This window comes from Typopeltis vanoorti, chromosome 17 (assembly GCF_054136105.1).
Source record: "Typopeltis vanoorti isolate ZY-2024b chromosome 17, IOZ_Tvanoo_1.0, whole genome shotgun sequence".
NCBI lineage: Eukaryota > Metazoa > Arthropoda > Arachnida > Uropygi > Thelyphonidae > Typopeltis > Typopeltis vanoorti.
The window spans coordinates 36,741,898-36,768,004 of record NC_143565.1 but is presented as its reverse complement, the minus strand read 5'-3'; the positions used below and the strand labels follow the sequence as shown (position 1 = coordinate 36,768,004).

The following is a 26,107-nucleotide window of genomic DNA, read 5'->3' as shown; positions in this document are numbered from 1 at the left end:
TTGAGTAAAAACCAACAGCACACGATATACATGGGAAAGTCCGGATAGACGATACAAAAATCAATTATACATTGTAGTCAGTAAACATTACTTCAATGGAATACAGAACTCAAAGGTGATGCCAAGTGCTGACTGAATCTGATCATAGACTGGTCTTAATGAAGATGAATATTCACCTGAAAACAATAAAATTTAAAAGAAGTCAACCCCTAAAATGGGATTTGCAAATGGTATGAAATCCGATAGTAAAATCAAAATTTAATGAAAATATTTCAGAACTGCTGTCTGCACAATTGCAAAATGAAAGTGAACCCTCTCAATGGAATAGACTACAAGTAGCTTTCATAACATCTGCTAAAAACCACATCAATAAACAAGAAGAAAGAAAGAAAAAACCATGGATAACTCAAGAGGTAATCAACCTTATTGATGCAAGAAGAACTTGGAAAAGAAAAGCAAATGAAGAAGAAAGGTTAAGATATAAAACTTTGGATAAAAGAATCAAACAGTTATGTAAAAGATTGAAAGAAAACTGGATAAATAGGCAGCGCACTGAGATAGAAGAATTACAAAATAGGAACAAAACCAGAGAAGCATTCCTGAAAGTGAAAGAACTTAATGGAAAAGCAAAACATACACAGTCTAATAACATCAAGGACAAAGATGGAAACATACTCATTGATAAGGAAAAGATAAATGGAAGATGGGTGGAGTACTTATCAGACCTCTATGATCATGTTATCATCATCATAGAGGTCTGATAAGTAAAATCAAAATTTAATGAAAATATTTCAGAACTGCTGTCTGCACAGTTGCAGACAGCAGTTGATTCATGACACCTTAAGTTAAACGTAGCAACAGTTACCACTCGACCCACAAGAAAGGAGGTAGAACACGTAATTAAGAATCTTCCTAATAATAAATCCCCTGGCTGAGCTGCTGAAAGCTTTGACTAGCAATAACTATTTAGTGGAATCCATTCAGGATATCTATAAAACAATACAATTACCCGAAGATATTACAACATCTATTTGCATACCAATTCCAAAGAAAAATAATGCACAAAATTGTGAGGATTATAGAACTGTGAGCCTAATATCCCATGCATCTAAAATTATTTTGACCATTGTTAACAAACAAATTGAAAGAGCCTTAAGCGGTGAATTGAGTGAACAACAAAGGCTTCAGAAGAGGAATGGGAACCATTAATGCTATCCTGGAACTAAAAATACTAATAGAAAGATCAATTGAAAGAAATAGGAACATTTACATATGTTTCATAGACTTTCAGAAGGCTTTTGACCAGGTAAAACATAATAAAATGTTCAATATATTAGATAAATTAGACATAGAATATCATGTACTTAAGATTATAAAAATGATTTACACCATTAATCTAATAGATAAGCTTAGGCGTTGATGGTTATTCATGACTTATTTTTCACGGTATTAACAACACCACAAACACTTTTATCAACAAGGGTGTTTTATTAACGCTAATATTTCGCTGATTTTCAACTCAGCATCATCAGAGCACAACACACATGTAAACGCGACAGTGAGCGAGTGAAACAATATAATTGCAAAAGACAAAAGATCTAAAGTCCTATTTTGGCGCCCTCTAATGGGGGAAAAAAAAAAAAAAGCCGCAGTTATCCAGGAGTTTTTCTTAGGATAACCGTCTCCCAAATTTTTGGCAAATTAATGCAACCATATTTGTTAAGGTTGGGAGAATTCTTCAAAGCCATTGCTGACTCAAAAAATAATCTTTCAGATCTATAACGACTCCTAAATAGCACATTCGTTTTCCTCCATCTAATCCTGTGTGAAGGAGTGTCCAAAGCGTGGTCCGCCAGTCCCGACTTGCCATAGTAATAGTAGCGAATGTATCTTTCATGTTCTTCCAGGCGGATGTTCACTGATCTTCCTGTTTGCCCATAATAGGCCAAGTCACAGTCACATGGAACTACATACACTCCTGGGTGTGCTAAAGGGTGAAGTTTATCCTTTGGTGAGCAGATCAGAGTTGCCAGCTTGACATGAGGTTTGAAGGTGGTGCGAAGGCCATGTTTCAACAATACTTTGGCTATCTTTTCCGATGTACCTCTGATATAGGGAATAGAAATGGTCATGTTGTATTCTTGTGTATTAGGGGAGGGCAGAGTAATGGGCCTATGTAGTATTTTATCTATTTTGTAGGGATTGTAGCCGTTGGCTAAGAACGTATGGCGCAGGTACTGGAGTTCAGTGGTCAGAGCTGTATCGTTAGAACAAATGGCTCTGGCTCTGTGTGTAAGTGTTTTTAAAATGCCGTACTGTTGGACTGGATGATGATGTGATTGTTTATGTAGGTATCTTCCTGTGTGTGTAGGCTTCCTGTAAATAGAAAAAGATAGTGATCCATCTGAAAGGCAGGTGACTAATGTGTCAAGAAATGGTAAACAGTTATTTGATTCTTTTTCTACTGTGAAGTGAATTTTGGGGTGTTGGCTGTTTAGGTAGGTGACAAAAGCATCCAAAGTGTCTTGTCCATGGGGCCAGATGGCAAACACATCATCTACATAGCGCAACCACACTTGTGGCCTGTATGTAGCTGTGGTAAGTACTTTGTTTTCAAAGTAAGAAAAGATAGCCAAAGTATTGTTGAAACATGGCCTTCGCACCACCTTCAAACCTCATGTCAAGCTGGCAACTCTGATCCGCTCGCCAAAGGATAAACTTCACCCTTTAGCACACCCAGGAGTGTATGAAGTTCCATGTGACTGTGACTTGGCCTATTATGAGCAAACAGGAAGATCAGTGAACATCCGCCTGGAAGAACATGAAAGATACATTCGCTACTATTACTATGGCAAGTCGGGACTGGCGGACCACGCTTTGGACACTCCTTCACACAGGATTAGATGGAGGAAAACGAATGTGCTATTTAGGAGTCGTTATAGATCTGAAAGATTATTTTTTGAGTCAGCAATGGCTTTGAAGAATTCTCCCAACCTTAACAAATATGGTTGCATTAATTTGCCAAAAATTTGGGAGACGGTTATCCTAAGAAAAACTCCTGGATAACTGCAGCCTTTTTTTTTTTTTTTTTTTTTCCCATTAGAGGGCGCCAAAAATAGGACTTTAGATCTTTTGTCTTTTGCAATTATATTGTTTCACTTACTTACTGTCGCGTTTACATGTGTGGTGTGCTCTGATGATCTGAGTTGAAAATCAGCGAAATATTAGCGTTAATAAAACATCCTTGTTGATAAAAGTGTTTGTGGTGTTGTTAATACCGTGAAAAATAAGTCATGAATGATTTACACCAAACAGAAAATGCAGCTTTTTAACGATGAGACTTCTGTAGTGAAAATAAAAAGAGGAGTTAGACAAGGTTTAATATCTATAGTGAGACAGTGATGAAAAAGATTGAAAAACAAAAAATAAGAATTAGTATCAATGGTATAAAATACAACAATCTTAGATACACTGATGATACCATTCTAATAGCAGAAAACAGAAACAAACTAATCAAATTACTGCATCTAATAATTGATGGAGGTAAAGAATTTGGATTAGATATAAATGCAAAAAAGACCAAATTTATGAAAATCTCAAAAGAAAGCAGATCCGAGCCAGAAATATTCATAAATAATATGAAAATTGAACATACAACAGAATACAAATATTTAGGCACCTACTTTACTGTAGATGGAAAGCAAGGTAAAGAAATAAAAAATAAGAACGGCCATAGCTAAAGATGCATTCTGGAAAAATGAAGATCTGCTCAGAAGTTCTGTGAATATTGAGACAAAGAAAAGAATAATAAGAACATTAGTGTCGCCAATTTTCACGTATGGAAGTGAGACCTGGATATTCAAGAAAAGAGTAAGTCAACAGATAATGGCCTTTGAAATGTGGTGCTATAGGAGAGCTCTGAAAATCCCATGGACAGAATATGTGACAAATACAGATGTCCTACAGAACACATCTTTATTACAGGAAATGATCGAGAGAAAGATGAGATTGGTAGGACATGTACTGAGAAGTTCAGCAGAACAGAGGATACTAACAGTTTTAGAAGGAAAAATTATGGGAAAAGAGGCAAGAAATGAAGGACATGGCTTGAAGATATAAGATCATGGACAGGATTACATGGCTATGCAGAAACAAAAAGGAAAGCCATCAACAGAGAGAACTGGAAGGACATGGTGATGCACCCTCTCACTGAGGAAGCTACATGAAGAATTGATAGACTGCCACATGACAGACTTTAGATAATTGAAACAGATGGGATTGGACAAGGCTTCTGAGTTGGATCAGTGACTGGCTGTCAGTTAGGTACAGAAAGTTGTATTTGAGGGTGCAGTGTCCCAAAAGAGGAAGGTCAATTCCTCTTTCAGGATACTAAAGTGGTGTACCTCAGGGATCAGTTTTGGGATGCAAAATTGGGGAGAGCAATGCAGATGTTATGGCCATTCAGGAGGATTTGAATGGATTGCATGAATGCGCAGGTAAGTGGAACTGTCAACTCAGTGTTGCAAAAGGTAGGGTTTTGAGATTTGATTAGCAACAATGGGATGCAACGTACACACTTGGTGAGGAAACTTTAAAGGAAGTAGAGGAGATGAGAGATCTAGGAGTGATGATTGACAAGAACCCGAAATTCAGATGCCACATGACAAATGTGCATTTAGTGAGAAAACTGGCAACCCAGTTGCAGAAGTCATGGGACAAACTGAATAATGGAAGCATACTTCATAGGCCCTTGTATTAGACCTGGCTTGGAAAGCCTTGGAGATATCTAGTGCATCCACTTGGAATTCACCATACTTTTCCATTGTGCTTGTTCCAAGGTGTGTGACACAGGTGAGCAGATCCCCTGTTGAATGGCCATTGGTGGAATCCATACTAGTAGTCATTTATTAGTTGAGTACTTTCAAGCTGGCATAGGAGTTAGCTGTTGATGGTTCTCTCCATTACTTTGGAGAAGACAGAAGTGATGATCTGCCACTGTTCTTGGGAATGGGTTGGATATCGGCTAATTTCCAGGTTGTAGGGTAGATGTCAGTGCAGAAAGAAAGCATAAAGAGGCAATATAGAATAAGAATCAACTCTGGAGTTCAAATCTTAAGGAAAATTGGAGGAATGCTGTCAGGACTAGGGAACTTTTTGGTATGTAATTTGGGTAGGATTTTTCTGATCACTTCCTGGTGAAGATCAGCAGAGGCAATGAATATTGGGATGCTTGTGAGACATTTACCAAAATCATCTCTGGAGGCATTTGAGGAAAAATATGATCCCAGGAGATTGCATTACTGTGTGTGATGATGCAAAAGACCCATATGGGTGCAGTAGTGGTGCAAGTAATGTTGAGCGAAAGTTGTGGCTAGCTGCTTTGGCCACAGACCAAAATGTGCAACTGCCATTTTGAGATGATGCAAGGTTTCTACTTTTGGCTGTTTGAAAATAGATTTTTGTTTCATTGATGATTTTCTTGCAGCTGTTTCAGGCTTTGGCATAAGCAGTGAAAGAAAGCAGAGTTTATGATAATAGGTACGGTATGCGTAGTTCTTTATTCGTACAGCCTTGGCACATCTTTCGGAGAACTAGGGCTTACTTAGAGATTGGGAATTTACAATAAAATGTAATGTGTTCTTCCATTCTGGAGAGATTTATTTCAGTGATGCATTTGGTGCACATTTTGGGTTGGACAACTGAAAGCAGTAATCCAACCATGGGAATGAGGCATAGAAATCTTGGAGGTCATTCCAATTGGTGTTTTTATAATGCTAGATGACTCTTGGTGGAGAATGGCTGTGTGAATGTTACTTGGTGGGAGAAGAGATAAGAACAAGGTGTCTGAATTACTTAAGGGAGACACAACCTGCACAGTATATTTGGAGGGTTTATGTATAGGTCAGGAGTATATGCCTTTCCCCCATCTGGCAGAGTGAAAGGTTCCTGGTTGTTTGGGCTTTGAAAATCAGGTAAAGGTTGTGGATATCCAGTTTGCCAATTGTTCTCCATTAAGGTCAGCAGATTGACAGCCCCACATGGAGTGGCGGGAGTTGAAATCTCCCACTTAAATGACTGTGTGTGTGTGGGGGGGGGGGAGAGTTAACATCTGGTTTGGCCATGGCTGAGATGGAGGTTTGTAGACATTGTAGATTTTAAGATTGTCCACCTTTATTCCAGTGGCGTATTCCAGGTCAGGTAATGGCTGAGTTGAGCAGGCCTCGGTGCACACAAGTGGCCAAACCATGACTGGGATGGAACCTCTGGTCACTAAGATGAGGCCAGGAATCTTGAATCTATTTGGGGCAGTGTCAGGCACATGTGTCTCTTGAAGTAACAGGACATCGACATTCTTATTCTGAGATATTTTCCCAGTGACTTCGGCTTTAGATCTTGAGAGACCTTCAATGTTCAGGGAGCAGATCATGTGGTTTGGTTGATGTGGGGGACTATAGTACACTTTTTGTGGTCTGCCCTCTTCCTAAGCAGGCCACGCGACCCTTGTTGTTACAAGCAACAGTCGAGCCAGCATGAGGCTGAGTAGTGGGACAATACATCTTCTATCGAAGGTCAGCGACCATCTTGGTGAACAAACTGCATTCTTGTGTTAATCTGAGCAGTTATATGCTGCTATTTCCTGTCCACATCTTGATGTTGTCAAACCAAGATATCCTTTTTCTTCCTCTAGCTCCTTTGCCATCATAGTTTTTAGAAGTTGGTATTTGTCGTTTCTCATGATGTGTGACCAAAATATGATGTTTTTCATTTCTTGATTGTTTGTATGAGATCGTCGGCTTTTCCAATGGATTTTAAGACATCTTCACTGGTAATCTTTTCTGTCCATGATACCTTCAGCATTCTTTTATATAGCCACATTTCAAAGGCTTCAATTTTCTTGATGGTTGTCACCTTCAATGTCCATGTTTCAACTCCATAGAATAGAATGGACCAGATGTAACATTTCAGCATTCTGCATCTGAGTTATGTGTTTAGATCTTTATTGCAGAATAATGTTCTTATTTTCATGAAGGACTGCTTCACAACTTTAATCCTTGTCTTTATATCTATTTCAAGATCCCACCTTTCATTAAGCCAGCAACCAAGATATTTATACCTTGACACTTGATTGATATTTTTCCCACTGAGTTTGTTTCTTTGAGGTTGGATGTTTGCTGATGATCGTGTCTTGTCTTGTTGATGTTTATATTTATTCCCATTCTTTGGCTTTCTATGTATACTCTGTCAATGACTTTTTGGAGATCCATGATGTTATCTGTAATTAGCATGGTGTTATCTGCATATCATAGGTTGTTCACATTCTTTCCATTTATTGTGATTCCCTCTGGATATTCTTCCAATGCCTTTTTGAAGATTACCTCTGAGTATATGTTGAACAAGAGTGGTGAGAGCACACATGTTTGTCTCCTTCCTCTTTTGATCACTGGTAGTAATGTTGTCTGTGTTGTCGTAAACTTTTCCTTTCTCAGTGCTGATGATATTCCATTAAACCTCCAACATGAGTAATGTTGTCTAATTGAATGGCAGCTGATTTATACAGATTCCAATACAGATTTTTTATTGGTTTGATGTCTTTTTCATCTAGCCTTATTTGTTGAAGGACTTCTATTAAGTTAGTGTGTCTGACTTTGTCGGACAATACGTAGCTGAGTAAAAAGAATTCTAGGAGGGATTCTATTGGAGATATTAGCTTCATGTACATCCTAGGATCAGAGGCACACTACTGACGGGGAGGGGGGAGGCCGTCTTCACCCCCCCCCCCCCCCCCCCGTAACAGACATGTTAGATACTTAATGGATTGAAATAGCACTGAGAAAGGATTAAAAATAATATTAAATTCTTCCAAATATTTCTGATGATATCTCTGTCACTGAGATATCATCAATGAGTACAATATGAGACTTGTAACACACACACACACACACACACACACAAAGGTGACACAAAACTAAGTGAAATGTGGATGGACTCAAGTCCTAACTAGATGAGGCACCCTAGGATGTAAATCGGGATCTCAAAGTATTAGTGTTTCCCATATTTTGGGAAGTGGCATGCAACCATGTGTTTCATGTGCTTATGCACAAAAGCACAAGGCTCTAGCTGGGGGACTCAAAAAAATTTGGAGCAATTTAAGGGGCCCCAAACAATGAGAAGGGCCCTTGAGCACTCTATCATCTCAGGCCTTGCCTGCCTGCCTCAGATAAAAGTGTAAGTACAGCCAGGTGTTTCACTTAGTTTTATATTGCCTTTGTGTGTGTGTGTGTGTGTGTGTGTTACAAGTCTAATATTTTACTCTCTAATGATGTCTCAGTAACTGAGATGGAAATTTATTTGGAACAATTAAATATGATTTTTAATCCTTTCTCGGTGCTGTTTCACTCACTCCATTAAGCCTCTAATATGAGTTTCTCACAGCACTTACTTAACACACAGATTATACTTATAAACAGTAGATTAAATGCATGAATTTCACCTATTTTGCTGTTACTAGTTTTAACAAGTTAATGGGGCAAAAGATTATGCATCAACACAATCATTCACACTGATTCCATTTATTGAGTTAAGCTATGTTTTTGATTAGAAATAGATTATATTCTTACACAGGGCTTGATTGAACAATAGATCATTTGCTCAATTTGGTCCTGTCACTGTTGGCAGTTTTACCAAAAATAATCTACTATTAGCTTTAGGTGGATACAGCTAGTTATAACTGCAGATCCCTATTAAATAATGAGATGAGCTACCAAAAAGACATACAATTGGGGGGGAGGGTTTGAATAAATAAATAATGAACATATAAAAAACACAATCTACCATATCAATCACCTTGAATCGGTTTATCCAGATGTGTTTTTTATTGTGTGTTACTGCACATGATGGACTGCTTAAATGTGGTTTGTTTTCAGCATCCAAATCTCTACTTTTCACACCTGCACACCATGAGGATCACTAGTTATTACACTGTCAGCTGAGAATTAAAAAGTACGGCTGTCATCAAAGCAGCACAGACATTGAAAAGATGTGTGATCAAATGGTAAGCTACTAATGAAGAATTTCTTATTAAAAATTCAAACATTACTTTTCAATGAGTTTAATTTTTAACAGGTCTTTAAATCCTCTTCAAGTGCAGCATTGTTATCAACTATCACTGTAGTAAACATACAAGGTCCACTAAAACAGTTTACTTTAGTCAATAGTTTTCTTTTAGTATACCATTGTACTTATAAAGTTTTGATCATTAGTTTGTTATAATCGGGTTTGCCATAGTTAGAGGATTATATTAATGAAATTTCCATTAGAGAAACTCCACTAATATCTAATGCCATTATATATTAATAACAGCAAATATAGACCATTAGTTTTGAAAACAAATATTTTGTTTCTGTTAATGTATTAAGTAAAGATTTTCTAGAAATTATTGGAGAATATTGCTGTGTATATAAACTAATGACTCTAAACTCTGAATTATTTTTTATTTGTGGACATCAAATGCATCTTTTTTTTTAATCTAGCTATGGAGGGTCTAGATAATTATTGGCAGAATGATTATCACTTCAAAGACAAATCACCAAGCCCTGATGATGCTCGTCTTACAATGTATGAGAGCTTTGCTAGGCTTGGAATTAGGCAGTTTTATGTTTCACGAAGGTCTTGTAAAGTAACACCCACTAGAATATTGGAAGCTACTTCATTCAATATGAATGATATGTTTAAGGTTAGTGATTAAATATATTTTATATCTTCTAATTTAAAATTTCTTAAACTGTGTTCCCAAACTTCTAACAGACTGCATTCAAGAAGTTTCATTCAGAACTCAATTTTTTTAGACTTAATGTTATAAATGTTTCTAGTTCAGTATGCAAGAGCTTATTTAATTTGTAATTAAGCTAAACTATTATATAATTACAAATTAATAATTTTGTAATACTGAGCAAACAACCATTCCATAATGGGATATCTCTTTTTCTAAAGGCTTTTATTATATCGGTTTCATTTCAAAAATGTATATATCTCCTTTTCTTTGATACAGGATTTTACCAGCATTTTAGAATCACAAGTTTGATCCTTTTTTTCTTTTCTTTTTTTTTGCTTATAGTGTAATTGGATATCTTCCTGTTTGTGTCACTCACTTTAGAGGACTTTTTGAGTAATTGTCCTTGTTACATTATTATTAATTACTTATTTTTTCACTGTATTAACAACACCACAAACACTTTTATCAACAAGGATGTTTTATATAAAACATCCTTGTTGATAAAAGTGTTTGTGGTGTTGTTAATACCGTGAAAAAATAAGTAATGAATAACCAGCAACGCCTAAGCTTATCAGTTAGATTAATGTCCTTGTTACAGTAAACATCATGAAGATATCCAGTGTTTCTTCTTTCAAAATAGTTAGTCTGTATATTGTTTGCTACAGAATTTTTCAGTGATCCTAGATGGTAACACTTTAATAGACTTCTGGGTCAGCAAGCAAATAATCTTTCTGCTGCTGTTCTGCCAGAAGTAGTAATATTTTGGGAAGCATGACAATGTAACTTATATATGCATATCTTTACATATATCCTAGCAAAGAATCCATTACTACATAATCTATATACATCCCAGTATCAGCTTACCTTTAACTGATAACCACAAAAGTCAAGCAAAGTGGAATGAATTACACGAGAGAGAGAAAAAAAAAACTTGACCTCCTTAGACCTTCCAGATGCACTTCATTAATAGTGTAGGATCCAATTTGATATCCAATTCCAAGCGCAGTCTACTGAATCTCTCCTACTAATGACTTATAATGAAAGGAAAGAAATTCTTCAATCATTAGTCTTTACGGCAATCCCCATACATGCGAGATTGTTTACTTTATAGTATAAGTATCATGGATGGACAGAAAGTTGAGAATAAAGGGCAAACTTATTAACATTAGTTGAGAAGACCTGCATAGTACAAATACATACTCTTTGATTCTTTTCATCTCAAAGATGAAATTTGTGTTTACTTTTTGCACAGATAGAAGAATGTGCAAAAATTTGATAGAATGAACAAGAAAATTTATTTTTTAACAAAATAATTTGCTTGCTTCATTCTCTCAGATTTGTTGTTTAGTCTGATGTAACTAATTCTGAACATTATTTCTTTTTTTCATCTTCATTTTCATTTTCTGCTTTGAGCTTGTAGGGAGAAATGATGAGGCATTTGCTATCACCAGTCTCGCACATTCTTCACATGCCTTCCAGATAATTCTAATCACCCTCCAAACACTCTTGATCTTTTTATTATCAGTGATCTCTAAGTGTACTGTCAGCATTGTTTGATCTTTAGTCCAGATCAATTTAGCAATGATTTCTTCTCTCATGTTGCAGATAGTTTCGCTTACATGTTGCCTGGCACTAAAAAATTCTAACTGGATTGGAAATGTGATCTTTGGGATTTCTTTGCTTTGTTTCTTTAATGGAATTATTCTTGCTTGTCTTCTGATCCAAACAATATTTAATCTATAATCAAAATTTTCTCTTAGGTCTGGTAGTGGCCCTTCCCATAATACATAGTATTATACATGTCTGTAAGGATATGTGCCTTGCATTATGGGATACTAAGCCAGTTGATTGAAGTCATTAGCTCCTATGTAGAATTAGCCCAGTCGGGAAGATACTTTATGTGCAAAAATTGTTTGCTTACACTTCAATAAAGGATGAAACCAGTATGGTCTGTCATCTGCACTGAATTGTCACGTATCAGATCTGAAATCCTTCCTTATCAAAAAATTATGGAAATAACTACCGTGTTATAGTAAAACATCAATTTAATATAAACCAAAATAATTACTCATTGTTTCACCCTTATATCAGGATCATCATCTGGAGTATACACAAAGTAACAAGTTAGGTTACAATCTACATGGTATGCTAATGTCACAGTAATTTTCAACTGCTAAAACTACTGGCCTGACCTCGGATAGAAAAAAAAAAAATGCACTACATCAATGCTAAGAGTCCTGTCATTATTATTGTCACGTTGGTTATAAATCGTTAAGCTAGAGAGCAACATGCTTTCACATAATTACTCACATAAATTATAAATAATGGCTATAGCAAAAATACCATCAATAAACTTCTTCATTAAAATTTCATCAAAAAAAATGCATATAATATAGATTATGGTTAAACCATAGCTATCCCATACATTAAAGGGCTATCAGATAAAATAAATAGAATTCTAAACCATTACAATCTTAATGTTACTTTTAAACCATCTATAAATTAAAAAAAACATATTCAACTCTTCCAACGATCCCCTCCCCTTTCCCACCCTGGGGTATACCATATTCCTATTTGTAAAAAAGAACACAACACATTAAATTTAACAATTTTAATAAAGCAGTCCTCTCAGATCACACTCTTAACACCCTACACCAAATTGATTGGAAAGGTACCTGTTCCTTATACCATACAACAACCTGGTCTGAATGCAAATTTAAAGAAGCCTGCGAAATTTTGTCCGACCATCTTAAGCTTAACAATAATGGTGTCAAAAAAAATTCCAAGAATTTGGGATTTTTGGGGGGATGTGGGGAAAACATTGTTATTACCAATAATTTGTGCTTTGCATTAATATTTTGAAGACATTAATTCAAGAGGCCGAGAACTTTTCAGACCATGAGGATGGTCTGAAAGTTCTTGGCCTCGACCACAGATGGCAACTGTTATGTCTCCGTATATACGTGTCTTTTTCTTTTATTCTTATCTTTTACTATATTCTATGCTTTACTTATCTCTCATGCATATCAGTTATTTTATTGCCAACAAATTTATATTTTTTGGATGACTGCGCCAACCAGCAACTAACTTTTGATACTCATACAAATAACATTAATTTATTAGGGATCACGTGATGTGCAGTCGTGGTTCCCCCCTTTTCTTTCTTACATGAATTGCTTCCCCCTTCATTCACACAGGTCCGAAGGTTTTATAAGTGGTAATTCAGTCTCAGAAAATCAGAACTCATGAACTTTGATATAAAAGAATACATTTATTAAACCACTAATATAGATACACTTTAAGTAATTTCAATGCTAAGCTACCTTCCTTGAATTAAATTGAGAGTCTGAACCCCCCCCCCCCCTTTTAGATTAAGATATCCCAAATTACAATCTCTTTGTTTAAGTAATGCAAATCCCATATCTCTGTCATATTATTAAATTCAGACTCGACTTATCCATACAGGGTTACTCAATGCTCACTTCCTAAGCACAATTAGATATAAACTTTATACATGGCATATCAAACTCATTCTAACTTATATTTTAGCATGGAAAACAAATTCTAATTCTGCAAAATCTCTATCCCCCCACAATTTAAGTAAAATTCAGGCTAATATCTAACACTACAGCAAATAGCTTCTTCCTGACAAACAGTTCAAAGATCGAGTTCCCTTCTCGGCACAAGCTTGGAATGGCACCAGCTTACTTGACATAGACAATTAGTCCAAACAGTCATTAAGGCACTATGGGTAAGTTAATGTGTGGAGCTTCTCAAATCCTTGGCTCCTATTCCTCTTTATGTCTACAATTCTATAATGTGTATGAAAAGGTTGTACATTACCATCTTGTCTTTGTTCAAGGGGTTTCTGTGACTTCCCCCATGCTTTCACTTCCGATATGGCAAGACTTTTGTACTTTCGAGCCACGTGTTTCTATGGCCTCTGCGACTTACTTATACTCTCTTCGAAGGTTGCCCTTCACTGACTATACATTGGCGTGGTTCACCAACGGCTCTTTTACTGAAATTCTGACTTCATTCCTTAGGTGGTTTGACTCGGTACAACAGTAACTGGGAGATTGTTGCTGGACGCCGGCGATAAGGTTCCTCAGCTATCCAGGATTTGGACGGGAATGCAGGAAGAGAAAACGAGAGCGTTTGAGTCTCGGCGCCTTATATTTGTCTTCCGAGCGCCCTCTCTCGTTGACTACGTCACACACTTTGCTACAGCCGATTGGTCACCTTAACTCTGAACTATTCTAACATGGTTCTAAACCACAGATCTTTTAAGTACATTAAATAACAACAATTTTGGTCCTGTAACACAGTTTTCCTTTGCTTATTTTTACAGAAATAATATTAGTTTTAAACACAGATTTCCTTAGCTTACTCAGTATTAATAATTTCAGTCAAGTTGATATACCTTTGAGTGAATATATATACAATACTCCCTTGGCCCTGTCCTTGGAAGTATAAGCATGTCCTTATCCTTAGGTCTTCGTTGTCTCTGTGTTGGATCGGAAACAAAAAGGCTTACGAATAGTGAGTCGGCCCTTTTTCCGACACAACACTATCGGCAAGATTTTTTTTTTCTAAGTTAGTACATCTGATGGAATTGCAAGTCATTCTTGCAATTTCAGTCAAGTAGTTTGTTTTATACAGCTGTCTGAAACAAAAGTGTTGTCTGTATCCCTTGAAATGGATAAAATTGAGTATCGTGTGGTTATAAAATACTTTGTAAAAAGGTTTAACGCCAAAAGAAATTCATTTGAAGTTCATAAAAGTCTATGGGCACTCTTCTCCTTTGTTTTCAACAATTAAGAAATGGGCTGCCGAGTTTAAACGTGGCCATACCAGCCTTGAAGATGATCCACGTGAAGGACGTCCAAAAAGTGTAACAACACCAGAAATCATTGATCAAGTGCACGATATGGTATTGAATGACTGACGAGTCAAAGTGCATGAAATTGTTGAGACTCTAGGCATTTCAAAAGAACGTATAGGATATATTTTGCATGAAGAATTACAAATGAAAAAGCTTTGCGCAAGAGTGCCATACTTGCTCACAGCAGATTAAAAATGCACTCGCATGAAAATCTCTGAACAGTGCTGATTTTCTGTGTTGATTTATTACTATGGATGAGACGTGGATTCACCATTACACACCAGAATCCAAATAGCAGTCAAAACAGCGGACAGAAGCCGCTTGTTCAGCACCAAAGAAGACAAAGTCGGTTCCATCAGCAGGAACTGAAATTAATGTTTATTAATTATCTTGAAAAGGGTAAAACCATAACCGGAGAATATTATTCTGATCTTTTAATAATAACTAATATTTAAGGAATTGACAGCGTATACTGGAAATATAGATTAAATAAACTTTAATATACACTTTCCGATATTTCGGCGAACGTTACGTTGCCATCTTCTTGGGAACTTACTAAAAGGACACGTGCACACAAGTACTAATACAACAAATGAGACCGAGGCTAGGACGCTAGCGTTTTCCTAAAGTCCTGATGGTGCCCCCTGGCGGGCTATATTGGTAGTTCTTTTGATAAAAGTTTCCCAAATTTGGGGCAGTTTCATGCATCCAAATTTGTTGAGGTTTGGCATGTTCCTAAGGGCCGAGGCTGATTCCATGAATAGTCTTTCATACTTGAACTTGCTGCGGTGTATTACTGTGGCTTTCTTCCATCTTATTCTGTGGCGAGTATCCAGAGCGTGGTCTGCAAGCCCAGAGTGGCTGTACTGGTGGAATCGGATGTAATCCTTGTGTTCTGAGATTCTGATATTTGCTGTCCTGCCTGTTTGGCCAAAGTAGGACAGTTTACAGCTGCAAGGGACCTGGTATACACCAGGTAGGTCTAGGGGAAGTGGTTGGTCTTTGGTAGAGCAGATAAGGGATGCCAGTTTTCTATGTGGTCTGTAACAAGTGGTCAAGTCATGTTTTTTTAAGATTTTATTGATTTTTTCTGAGGTGCCTCTGATGTAGGGAATAGTGATGGATTTAGAGTAATCTTTTTTGTGAGGGGGAGGGGGTGGTGGGTTGTGGATGACTGGGTTAAGTATTTTTTGGATTTTTTGGAGGGGGTAGCCGTTGGCTGAGAAAGTGTCACGGATGTGATTTAGTTCAGAGGTTAGGGCTTGATCATTAGAACAGATTATTTTTGCCCTGTTGAATAATGTTTTAATAACTCCATATTGTTGTGAGGGGGGGTGGTGGGATTGTTGGTGGATGTATCTGCCAGTATGGGTGGGTTTTCTATAAACTGAGAAAACCAAGGTTCCATCAGGTTGGCGGGTGACTAGTGTGTCTAGGAAGGGGAGGTTATTGTTTTCCTCTTTTTCCAGGGTGAATTTGATTCTAGGGTGTTGGTTGTTCAAGTGTGTTAGGAAGGAGAGGAGTGAATCCGGGCCATGTGGCCAAATAGCAAAAACATCATCAACATAGCGAAGCCATATGGTAGGTTTTTGTGGGGCTGAGTTTAAGGCTTTCTCTTCAAACATCTCCATGAAAAAGTTGGCCAAGGGTGGGGAAAGTGGTGAACCCATGGCTGTCCCCTCTATCTGTTTGTAGAATTTTTCCTGCCAAACGAAATAGCCTGAGTTCATTGTAAACTGAAATAGGGCTGAGATATCGGGAGGAAATTTAGCTTGGATTAGCTCTAAGGTTTCTTTGAGAGGGACATTCGTGAATAGGGAGGAGACATCAAAACTGACCATTATGTCATTGTGTTGGAGTGTAAGGTTTTCTATACTGGCTTTGAAGTGGGCTGAGTTTTTTATGTGTGATGGTGTATTGCCAGTATAGTGTGAGAGCGCTTTGGCTAAATGCTTGGCTAGTTTGTAAGTGGGGAAATCAATGCCATCCACTATGGGACGTAATGGCACATTTTCTTTGTGTATTTTTGGGAGCCCATATATTCGGGGGGGTCTAGAGTTATAGGGTTTTAGTCTGTTGGTAATCTCCACAGGCCAAGAAGTAACCTTCTTAAGGAGCCTATGGAGTTTTCTAATTTGTGAGCTGGTGGGATTGTAATCAATGGGGAGGTAAGTGGAGCGATCTAATAATAAAGCCTTGAGCTTACCTGTGTAGTCTTTAAGATTGAGTACCACAGTGGCGTTCCCCTTATCCGCTTTGGTGATCACTATTTTTTTGTTTCTCTTCAATTCTTGTAGTGCCTTGTATTCACTAATGGATATGTTGGATTTTGGAGGTTTTGCTTTATTGAGAACACAGGCTACATCCAATCTAATGTCGTTGGCGATGTGGGTTGGAAGTTGGCGGATCCCGCGTTCAATTTGAATCATTAATTCCTCGGCCGGTAATTTCCTAGGAGCAATGGCGAAGTTTTGACCACGTGACAGAGCGTGGATTGCTTCTGGCTTTAAGGTAGCTGACGATAGGTTAACAACAGTGTTGGTTTGTAGTTTCGACGCCGAGTTCTTTGTTAGTTTATCAAACTTGTTGATATGTCGGCTTCGTACTCGTTCAAATTCTTTTTTAGCTGCCGTACACGAGACGTCATGTAAGACCGACCAAAGCTCGTGATTCAGCGTATGTGAAAGCTCGTTTTCCAGCGTTGCTATCGCGGTGTTTATATCGGCTAGGGAACCGCGTGTAGCAGTAATTTGTTCCCGAAGTATCCAGACAACTCAACCGTCTGGCATTCCTAAAACGCTGCCGGGATAATCATGTCATCCCGAACTGTGTTAAATTCAAACACCGCTTCATCTCACAGAAAGCTCTCCGTATTTACAACCGCGCTAGCCAGGCATTACTTCGGGAACAAATTACCGCTACACGCGGTTCCCTAGCCGATATAAACACCGCGATAGCAACGCTGGAAAACGAGCTTTCACATACGCTGAATCACGAGCTTTGGTCGGTCTTACATGACGTCTCGTGTACGGCAGCTAAAAAAGAATTTGAACGAGTACGAAGCCGACATATCAACAAGTTTGATAAACTAACAAAGAACTCGGCGTCGAAACTACAAACCAACACTGTTGTTAACCTATCGTCAGCTACCTTAAAGCCAGAAGCAATCCACGCTCTGTCACGTGGTCACAACTTCATCATTGCTCCTAAAAAATTACCGGGCGAGGAATTAATGATCCAAATTGAACGCGGGATTCGCCACCTCCCAAACCACATCACCAATAATATCAGATGGGATGTAGCCTGTGTTCTCACAAAAGCAAAGCCTCCGAAATCCAACTTATCCATTAGTGAATACAAGGCACTACAAGAATTGAAGAGAAACAAAAAAAAGTGATCACCAAAGCGGATAAGGGGAACGCCACTGTGGTACTCAATCTTAAAGACTACACAGGTAAGCTCAAGGCTTTATTATTAGATCGCTCCACTTACCTCCCCATTGATTACAATCCCACCAGCTCACAAATTAGAAAACTCCATAGGCTCCTTAAGAAGGTTACTTCTTGGCCTGTGGAGATTACCAACAGACTAAAACCCTATAACTCTAGACCCCCCCGAATATATGGGCTCCCAAAAATACACAAAGAAAATGTGCCATTACGTCCCATAGTGGATGGCATTGATTCCCCCACTTACAAACTAGCCAAGCATTTAGCCAAAGCGCTCTCACACTATACTGGCAATACACCATCACACATAAAAAACTCAGCCCACTTCAAAGCCAGTATAGAAAACCTTACACTCCAACACAATGACATAATGGTCAGTTTTGATGTCTCCTCCCTATTCACGAATGTCCCTCTCAAAGAAACCTTAGAGCTAATCCAAGCTAAATTTCCTCCCGATATCTCAGCCCTATTTCAGTTTACAATGAACTCAGGCTATTTCGTTTGGCAGGAAAAATTCTACAAACAGATAGAGGGGACAGCCATGGGTTCACCACTTTCCCCACCCTTGGCCAACTTTTTCATGGAGATATTTGAAGAGAGAGCCTTAAACTCAGGCCCCACAAAAACCTACCAATATGGCTTCGCTATGTTGATGATGTTTTTGCTATTTGGCCACATGGCCCGGATTCACTCCTCTCCTTCCTAACACACTTGAACAACCAACACCCTAGAATCAAATTCACCCTGGAAAAAGAGGAAAACAATAACCTCCCCTTCCTAGACACACTAGTCACCTGCCAACCTGATGGAACCTTGGTTTTCTCAGTTTATAGAAAACCCACCCATACTGGCAGATACATCCACCAACAATCCCACCACCCCCCCCTCACAACAATATGGAGTTATTAAAACATTATTCAACAGGGCAAAAATAATCTGTTCTAATGATCAAGCCCTAACCTCTGAACTAAATCACATCCGTGACACTTTCTCAGCCAACGGCTACCCCCTCCAAAAAATCCAAAAAATACTTAACCCAGTCATCCACAACCCACCACCCCCTCCCCCCTCACAAAAAAGATTACTTTAAATCCATCACTATTCCCTACATCAGAGGCACCTCAGAAAAAATCAATAAAATCTTAAAAAAACATGACTTGACCACTTGTTACAGACCACATAGAAAACTGGCATCCCTTATCTGCTTCTACCAAAGACCAACCACTTCCCCTAGACCTACCTGGTGTATACCAGGTCCCTTGCAGCTGTAAACTGTCCTACTTTGGCCAAACAGGCAGGACAGCAAATATCAGAATCTCAGAACACAAGGATTACATCCGATTCCACCAGTACAGCCACTCTGGGCTTGCAGACCACGCTCTGGATACTCGCCACAGAATAAGATGGAAGAAAGCCACAGTAATACACCGCAGCAAGTTCAAGTATGAAAGACTATTCATGGAATCAGCCTCGGCCCTTAGGAACATGCCAAACCTCAACAAATTTGGATGCATGAAACTGCCCCAAATTTGGGAAACTTTTATCAAAAGAACTTCAGCCCAAAGGCCAAGAACTACCAATATAGCCCGCCAGGGGGCACCATCAGGACTTTAGGAAAACGCTAGCGTCCTAGCCTCGGTCTCATTTGTTGTATTAGTACTTGTGTGCACGTGTCCTTTTAGTAAGTTCCCAAGAAGATGGCAACGTAACGTTCGCCGAAATATCGGAAAGTGTATATTAAAGTTTATTTAATCTATATTTCCAGTATACGCTGTCAATTCCTTAAATATTAGTTATTATGTCTAACCAGCGTATAAGCCTCTCAACAAGAATCTGATCTTTTAACCAGACTATATGAGAAAAGACCCAGTTTGCAGAAGAAAAAAATCATTTTTCATCAGGACAATGCACCTGCCCACAAAAAGTGTTTTGGCAATGGGAAAATTATGGGATCTGCACTATGAATTGTTGGAACATCCACCCTATTCTCCAGATTTGGCTCCCTCTGACTTTTATCTCTTCCCAAAACTAAAACTCTTCCTTGCTGGTCAGCATTTTTCTTTGAATGAAGAGGTGATTGCAGCTGTAGAGGGGTATTTTGCAGATCTTACTGACAACCACTACAGGGATGAGATCATTACTGGAATAAATGTATTTGTCTTAAGGGAGATTATGTTAAAAAATAAAAATAATTTTGAAATTATAAATTCGTTTTTTTATTGTTAGGCCGAGAACTTTACAGACCATCCTTGTAATTGTGATATAGCTTTTGTATTGCTACTCTGGAACTTTCTTTTAGGAAACAGTAGAATGAGATAATGAAGACATTTTGATCTTTGCATTAGATTAACTCTGGAATAGCATGTGTGTTGCTATAGATCAGTTTTTAAATTGAAAGAGAAAATGACTAGTGACCACCACCACCTAGAGTTGAGTAGGATAAGAATGGGATAAGGATATCCCATCAGAAAGAAAAACTTCTACTGAAGTGATGTAAAAATCACAGCTGAACAGCAACATCTCTCTGAACCATGGAGAGTGTGCTGCAAAATCTGAAGACAGATTGACTAGGATTGGACAGCATGTAATGAAGTCATCTGGAGAAAGATAAATAACAGAATTCCACAGTGAACATAAAAAGTTAAAACACAGTCCACGAAGAAAAGAAGAAATCATACAAAAAGTTCCCAGCTAGTAAGTCATTCTACATTTTTAAAGCAGTGTTTCTCAACCTGTGGTCTGCGATGATGGGACAGGTGGTTCGCAGCCAGACTTAAATTAATTAAATAAATATATGTTTTTTAATTATCAAAACAAATTAAAATTGAAAAAGTAAGTAAAAATTATTGAAATCAAATGGAGACTTAAAAAAAAATATATCGTCAGAATGTTCAAAGGCAGAAGCAATAAAACTATATTGTTGTTCACCTCACCCCTCTTTTATTACTCGTCATTCTGGCACTACAAATTATTGTAGTGCCAGAATGATGAATTATAAGAGGGACGAAGTGAACAACAATATATTTTATTGCTTCTGCCTTCCCTTGCTCTTTTGTCAGATTTGAAGTGAACATGTTTTATTCACATTTCAACCAATTGCTTGTTGTTTATTATTTTTTATTACTGAAGGTTTTCCTCCTTCAACCAAGGCTCAGTATATCTTCAGAAGTGCTAAAGGATACTTGGTCAAAGTGTGTCGTCAGTTAACCCCCAGTATTTATATATTTTTTGGAAATGTTTTTTAATAATTGAAAAGTGGCTTAAAACTAGGACTTTGAAAAGAAGAGCAAATGAAACAGGTTGTGCTAAACCTAATTGTGATACACGTGTTGTAACGGTGAGTAAATCTGATGCTGTTAAAGTAGAACAAACAAGCAGTTCAAAGAGAAAATACAGTAGAAAATATAACAGTTCATATTTGGAATTCGGGTTTACTTGGTGTAAAGATGAAAGTGAACAGAAACCTGAATGTGTTTTGTGTTATGAAGTGTTGTTGAACGAGTGCATGAAACCTGTGAAATTCCGACATTTAGAAACTAAACATTGTGATGTGAAAAATAAGCAATTTGAAAAAAAAAAATGAAAAAAAAGCCAATTTCAGTGATGCTTAGTGATATTAAATCATGGGAAAGATGTAATTTCGCCCATGGGTTCGATTAATAGCAAGGCACTGGACGCATCTATCTTTTAAGTTTGCGCATAGCGAAAACCTCATTCTATCGGGGTTTTGGAAGTAGTAAATTTTTGTAAATATATACAAAAATTTACTACTTCCATCTATAAAAGATTGGTGAAAACTATGTTTGGCAACAAGTTACTAAAAGATGTTGATTTGACTCCTCTTTCAATGACACTGTAGGTCGCAGAATTAATGATATGGCAGGTGACGTAGAATCTCAGTTAATTGAAAGAGTTAAGAAGAGCCCTTATTATGCGTTACAAATAGACGAGATTACTGATGTTATTACAGATGATGCGCAGTTAATATGCTACGTAGGATATGTACACGATAACAACATTCATGACAGTATTCTGTTTTGTAGAACTTTGTCATCCTGAACAACTGGAGAAGAAATATTTCACACTCTCAATAATTACATAATACACAAATGGATCCAGTTGGAAAAATACCTGAGCTTCTGTTCGGATTGAGCTCGTGCCCTTACAGGCAGGCATGGTTGGGGATTGTTTCTATGGTCCAGGAAGTGGCTCTGGATATGAATTGGTTATATTGTTTCATACATAGGGAAAGGTTGGCCTCCAGAGGAATACCACCAGAATTTAAAACTGTGCTATACAACGTAAAGCTAGTTAATTTTATTACAGCTTGACTGCTAAATAATAGGTTATTTTCAGTATTTTGTGATGAAATTGACAGAGAATATATACAACTTTTGCTTCATTCTGAAATTTGCTGGATTTCCAGGGGCAAAGTACTAACAAGCTTATTTCAATAAAGGCATGAAGTTTTATTGTTTGTAAATGAACGTAATTCTAATTTTGCATCGCTCCTTGTGGATGAAGCACGGTTATCAATACTATCCTATCTTCATACATTCTTTCGAAATTAAATGAACTAAATCTCTCCTTTCAGGGAAATTCTTTAACTGTTCTTGATGCCTATGACAAAATAAAGTCATTTGAGAAAAAAAAAAAAACTGGTGTTGTGCATTAGTTATGTAAAAGACAAATAATTTGCACATTTTCCAACATTGGAATCCTTTTTAGTGGAAAATGATCTTTTTTGTTGATTCTGAGTTTGTGGAAAGGGTTTGTGACCACCTCAAAACTCTGAAACAGAATTTTGAAACATATTTTCCGAATAACTTTTATAAGAAATTTCTGTGGGTTCGAGATCTATTTCAGGCTTATAGTCACTATAATGACCTTTTGTTATCAAAAAAAAACAGTTAATTCAGCTTTCAAGTGACAGTGGACTTAAAATGCAATTCAGTAATCTTGGTTTAACTCAATTCTGGATCTCGCCTTCAGTGAGAAGTGAATTTCCTGAATTATCTGAAAAAGCACTGAAAATTGTCATACAGTTTTCTACAAACTGTCTTTGTGAGAAAGGATTTTCATTGCTCCTTCAAATAAAAACAAAATACAGAAATCGTTTAGTGTGTGTGCTGATCTTCGACTGAAGTTGACCAATATTGAACCAGATATCCAGCAAATTTGCAAGGGCCGAGAAGCTGAACCATCTCATTAAAAGTAAGTAGTAACATAATTATATCATATTATTTATTTGGACTACAGTTTCCGATTATTCTCTTTACTGGTTTTCGAATTAATCCATTTCCAAAATTGGACAAAATCTGGGATGAAACAAAAGTTATGCAAAGTGATGTCACGGTGAGGCTCAGCCCTGCTTGCGAGGAGGATAGCTGCCAACGTCGTCCTGTTTAGTGAAGTTCCATATCTTGTATGGTTGCTTGTAGGAATAATGCAGTCGAGCACACCACCATCATAACACGATTAGTACAAGTCGCATACAGTCGCTGGCAGGAATAATGCGGTCGAGCACACCAAATCCATCGCATGTAAACAACATTTGTAAGGTCATGGATTGTATAGAAACACACATTACAATGTAACGAATACAAGCAGCACACAGGATGGATATAAATATAACCACTACATGATTAATGAATCTACCAGATTTACGATGACTACTGTTGTGCCTCTGGATAAAACAGGACGGATATAATTAAAACCACCATCATAACACGATTAGTACAAATCGCATACAGTCACTGGCAGGAATAATGCGGTCGAGCACACCAAATCCATCGCATGCAAACAACATTTGTAAGGTCATGGATTGTATAGAAACACACATTACAATGTAACGAATACAAGCAGTGCACAGGATAGATATAAATAAAACCACTACATGATTAATGAATCTACAAGATTTACGATGACTACTGTTGTGCCTCTGGATAAAACAGGACGGATATAATTAAAACCACCATCATAACACGATTAGTACAAATCACATACAGTCGCTGGCAGAAAAATGCACCCGACCACGTGGATGGGAACTTTGTGACTGACGTCGTGGGTTAGACTGTTTACAGATATCGGGAAGGACCTCACATAACAGAATGTCTTAAATTTTTTTGCTGGTCATGGAAAACTCCTCAGGGAAATAAGGCAATTCGTATCGGCCAGAACTGTGTGTGGATGGTTGGGGGGGGGGGGGGGGCATTAATGGCGTTGGGATGTTCTGAGTGAAAATTTGGGGTATATGCAGGGGATGGTTTGGACAGGACAAAGGATGTCATCCATGGATGTCAAGTTTTATTCAGTATTATGATGAATAGAGTAAGGTAAGAACAACATTTTTCTCTCGTCTCACAATGCACTTAGTGAACGGAACAATTTACGTGTCGCAGGTCGAATGAGAGAGTAAGTGAAGATAAAAGTTGTTTTGGGGGTTAGCTTCATGAGTATGGGCAGATGAATGTGGATGACATATAAAATATAAAAGTTGCTCTGGGTGGATGGATGGGATTAAAGATAAACGTTGTTGTGGGCATATGAACAAAGGTTTTAGTGGGATGGCGCTGACATTCCCCATTCATTTGCCTATAGTACCAACAGCGCTAAAATTGTTGTTGTGGGGCGAGCTGAGTGTGGGCAGATGAATGGCGATAACATATAAAATATAAAAGTTGCTATGAGCAGATGAATGGAGTTGTCAGCAGGACGGTGCTGATATATCCATTCATTTGCCCACAGCAAATTGGAAACTGAAAATTTTATTTGTTTAATAAAAATTAAAACTTTGTTCAGTGATGATACACTTTTAATCGTTTTCTTCCAACTTAATTGTTTCCATATGTATTTGTAAATATTTATGTATATGTAAATGTTATATGTATATGTTGTAAATGTATATGTAAATGTTGGTAATCCCCACATACATTTAAAAAAATTACATAACTTATTGGTCCATAGAATTGTTTTAGGCATTTTACTGGTCCTTGGGCTTAGAAAGGTTGAGAAATGCTGTTTTTAGAGTACGTAGAGAAAAATATAAACTTTTTTTTATATAAGAAGCTAAACAAAAGTCATAGAACGCAGAACGATACTGTTTTGATGGGTGAAGCATAAATGCTTTTCATATTCCCCTCCATCTGAAAAGGAAAGTTCTTTGGGTGGAGAATTATTGAGCTTTAAGCCCGCCCTGAAAGGGCAGTGAGATTAACTGTGTTCAGCTGAGCATAAAATTGATTTGGATCTCTTGTATTTGTAGAAATCTGCTTCATTATAGTCTGAAGCTTGCTTGATCAGTGGGTTTGGATGATTAATTGTCTTGATGAAGAACTTTTCAGCTAGGTCATGAAGGAGAGATGTGATGTAGGGAATGTTGACGTCTCTATGAATTTGGGAGTTTCTGATAAACTACGGAGCATACAAACTCATTCTCAGACATTTGTTTTGCATTCTTTGCAGCTTTTGAATATTTGTTTTCGAAGTATGACTCCATGCAGGAGATGTGTAAGTTATGATTGGGCGAATTACCATCTTGTATATGAGTAGTTTGTTCTGAGTATCGAATTTACTTTTTCTGTTGATCATGGAGTAGAGCTGCGCTATTACTTTGGATGTCTTTGAACTTATAAAAGTCATAGAAAGATTTTGGAAAGAATATAGATAGTAAATATTATGAAGATATTTTGGTGTACAGTTTATAGCTGTTCAGAGTAAATTTGATGGACGAAAGAACTTATATATGCCTGACAGACTGCATTTAAATGTTTTTGGAGTTAGATGTTTGGAGAAAGTGTTGCTTAGAGAGTTTGGAAGTGCAAAACCAGGGAAACTAGAGATATTAGGAACAATCAAGCAAGTATGTGGCCACCCCTGGAATAAATGAGCTTGTGTACAGAAATTATACAGTACTGAATGCAATTTTACAGGTTTCCAATTTAAATGGATTGGTTAATGACATTGCACAGGGGTAATTGTGAGTACAATGGGATGTCAAAG

General features: G+C 37.5%; 1 protein-coding gene across 1 annotated transcript in view; it reads left to right on the top strand.

The window, feature by feature from the left end:
* oxt (Xylosyltransferase oxt) overlaps positions 1–26,107 on the top strand; it is a 335,397-nt gene that overhangs the window by 234,244 nt on the left and 75,046 nt on the right. The window contains exon 10 of the mRNA XM_090406721.1: positions 9,531–9,733. Coding sequence (XP_090262847.1) covers positions 9,531–9,733 — 203 coding nt within the window. The remainder of the gene's footprint in view (positions 1–9,530; positions 9,734–26,107) is intronic.